Source organism: Limulus polyphemus, unplaced genomic scaffold (assembly GCF_000517525.1).
Source record: "Limulus polyphemus unplaced genomic scaffold, Limulus_polyphemus-2.1.2 Scaffold4661, whole genome shotgun sequence".
NCBI lineage: Eukaryota > Metazoa > Arthropoda > Merostomata > Xiphosura > Limulidae > Limulus > Limulus polyphemus.
Genome location: NW_013670271.1, coordinates 20997 through 24151, shown reverse-complemented (window position 1 = coordinate 24151; position 3155 = coordinate 20997). Strand labels below are relative to the sequence as shown.

The following is a 3155-nucleotide window of genomic DNA, read 5'->3' as shown; positions in this document are numbered from 1 at the left end:
GCTCAATAAACTAACGAATTTAAGAAATGTTACATATGTTAGATCAAAACTGATACGAAGGATTTAGGGTTTCCACCTTCATTTCATTATTTCAATCAACTTTGATCAATATACAATGCTAATAAAAGTACCCAGGCTTTAGAAGATTAAAAAAGCCTCCGTATGGTGGCGATAGAGATTTCCTAAGGCCGTCGGTGTATGTTCTGCGAAGGATTAAGCCACAAACCGAGGATCCGCCAAAGGTTTGGATGTCAACAGGTACAGCGGGAATACTGTTGAGGCTAGGAACTGAACTCTGTACATTCAGCATGAGAAGGGCGACTGTCGTTTGAAACCTGGAACAAAAAACCCGAAACGGATAAATAAATATACAAATGTTTAAAGTATACTAGATAAACAGGTAAACACGAACTAACGGTAACAGGAATATAAAATCAAGAGAAACAGATATTTAGACACTTAAGGAAGATCAAAAGAAGCTTGAAACTTGGGGCTAGATAAAAGCTTAAAACGTGGGTGAAAATATAAAAATTGAGGTTCGAAAAAAAACTTGGAATTTATTAACAGACAACCAGGAATCTGGAAACAACTGAAGAAATTATAAAGATGTAAAACAGAAACTTGAAATTTATTAACAGACAACCAGGAATCTGGAAACAACTGAAGAATTTATAAAGATGTAAAACAGAAACTTGGAGTTTAGTAACAGACAATCAAGAATCTATAAACAGCTGAAGAAGTGTAGAAAAATGTAAAACAGAGAAATAATCAAAATCCACTAATCGGTCAGTCAAGGGTTGACGGTGGGCGTTGTTGACTAGCCATGTTGACTAGCCACCTTCCCTTTAATTCATCAATTACATATTTTATGGAGCTTTTCGTGTAGATTTTAAAGAAATAAGCAAAATCTGGCAAAAATATAATTTGCTTTATTAAAATTTTAAAAAAAGAAAGAAAAATAGAAAATTCGGTCACCTACAGAATTAATCCCCATTGTCTTGTATTTTTAATGGCCTGGTAATCAAGAATTGACAACAGGAAATTGGAGGTGTGGTGAGAGACTTCAACAAACGAAAGGTTCTGAGCTAACCTAAATGTTACACTTGCTAAATATCCGACCATAACCTAGATACTACGTAGCATTATAACCTGGTATTATAATCGTATACGATTAAAGATTCGGCATAACTTGAGCGTCCCATTGTTATATAACTCAGCCTAACCTGAGTGTCACATTATTACATAACTGAAAGCTAAGCCTAACCTGGGTGTCATATTGTTGTATAACTGAAGATTCGGCATAACTTGAGCGTCCCATTGTTATATAACTCAGTCTAACCTGAGTGTCACATTATTACATAACTGAAAGCTAAGCCTAACCTGGATGTCATATTGTTGTATAACTGAAGATTCGGCATAACTTGAGCGTCCCATTGTTATATAACTCAGTCTAACCTGAGTGTCACATTATTACATAACTGAAAGCTAAGCCTAACCTGGGTGTCATATTGTTGTATAACTGAAGATTCGGCATAACTTGAGCGTTCCATTGTTATGTAACCGAAAGTTCAGCCTAATCTGGGTGTCCCATTGTTATGCAACTGAAAGTTCAGTCCAATATGGTTGTCCCATTGTTACATCATCGAAAGTTCAGCCTAATCTGGGTGTCCCATTGTTATGCAACTGAAGGTTCAGTCCAATATGGTTGTCCCATTGTTACATCACCGAAAGTTTAGCCTAATCTGGGTGTCATTCTCATCAGGACAGCAGATGTCTGATAAACTGAACTCAGATTTGAATTTTTCAAAGAAACCTAGTAATTGTCAAATGTATCCTAATTCTTTTTTTCCTTTCAGAGCTATAAATTAGAAGTCGGGCTAACTCGAAGATTGTTCACTTTGTTACTTTCCTGGCATTTTCTATTTTGTCAAAAAATAAATAAAAATATTTGACATTCTCTTTATGACATACTTGTGTTAAGAAACTAAAAAAAAAAAACAACATTGGCGATCATCACTCCAAAAGCCCCCCATTGGCACAGCGGTATGTCTACAGACTTACAATGCTAGAAACTGGGTTTCGATACCCGTGGTGGGCCGAGCACAGATAGCCCTTGTGTAGCTTTGTGCATAATTAAAAAACAAACAAACAATCACTACAAAAAATCTGAAAAAGAATGATAAGTTGTTCTAGTTTTATCTGAAATTTTAAAGGACATTCTCATTAAAACCGTAAATTTCGAAAAAAAAATACACAATCGAAACACAGTGTAAATTAAGAATGGAATGAAATGCTAATGAATGAATGTTAGCTGACTGCTAAGAGTCAGTGTCAGACCTTTTAAGAGCGAATTCTAATTTCTAACATCTACTCAAAAAATGTATATCAAGAACGACAAAACTACCGATTTCAAGAGGTTTTGTTCTTCTTCTGAATGATTGTCCTTACACTAAAACACTATAAGCAGCTTTAACAATCCAAGTAAAATCACGTGCTCGTCATGGTACGAAATGAATCACAATTCTAAAACCTCCTAACATTTGAATTATTCGTATACTTACAGAAGAGGTTAATGATGCATATCAAACGTACTTAATGACGGTAGTTATCATCATGATTTTGTTTTCGTTCAAACTTCTTCAAATGATGAGAACAAAGCTAACTGTAATTTTTCGGACTGCTGATCATGCGCATTGAATAGTCTCGCTCTATGTAAATAGGTTTACATGGAATTATCACATGACAGTCATCATGTTTGAATAAATGTAAAATGCTGCTGACCTACGAAGCGCTATATAAAAACACCCTTTTACAGAATATTCTGCTCAAAATTTTACGTTATTTTGTTAACAAGAGGGAATACTCAATAGCCGCGGCTGTAATTAGATCTCAAATCGGTCAAGAGATGGAGCTATGAGCTAAAAGCTATTCCATGAGCCACTATGCCGCGGCTAAAAATATTCTAAAGTTAACCTTATCTAAATTTACGATTACTTGGCTGTTTTGACTTTTTTTTCGACCGTTAATTGGAATTAAACACATTGATCGCTAAGCTATTCCGAACTCAAAACTATTTGAAGGATTATTTTAAAATTGAAATTTAATAAAGTGTTTGATGAGTGTGTGTGTATATATATATATATATATATATATAT

At 34.6% G+C, this 3155-nt stretch overlaps 1 protein-coding gene across 1 annotated transcript in view; it reads right to left on the bottom strand.

Annotated features, from left to right (window-relative positions):
- The window catches only part of LOC106471503 (peroxidasin homolog), a 53996-nt gene that overhangs the window by 38134 nt on the left and 12707 nt on the right, over positions 1-3155 (bottom strand). Inside the window, exon 2 of the mRNA XM_022400114.1 lies at positions 132-335. Within this exon, the coding sequence (XP_022255822.1) occupies positions 132-335 (204 nt within the window). The remainder of the gene's footprint in view (positions 1-131; positions 336-3155) is intronic.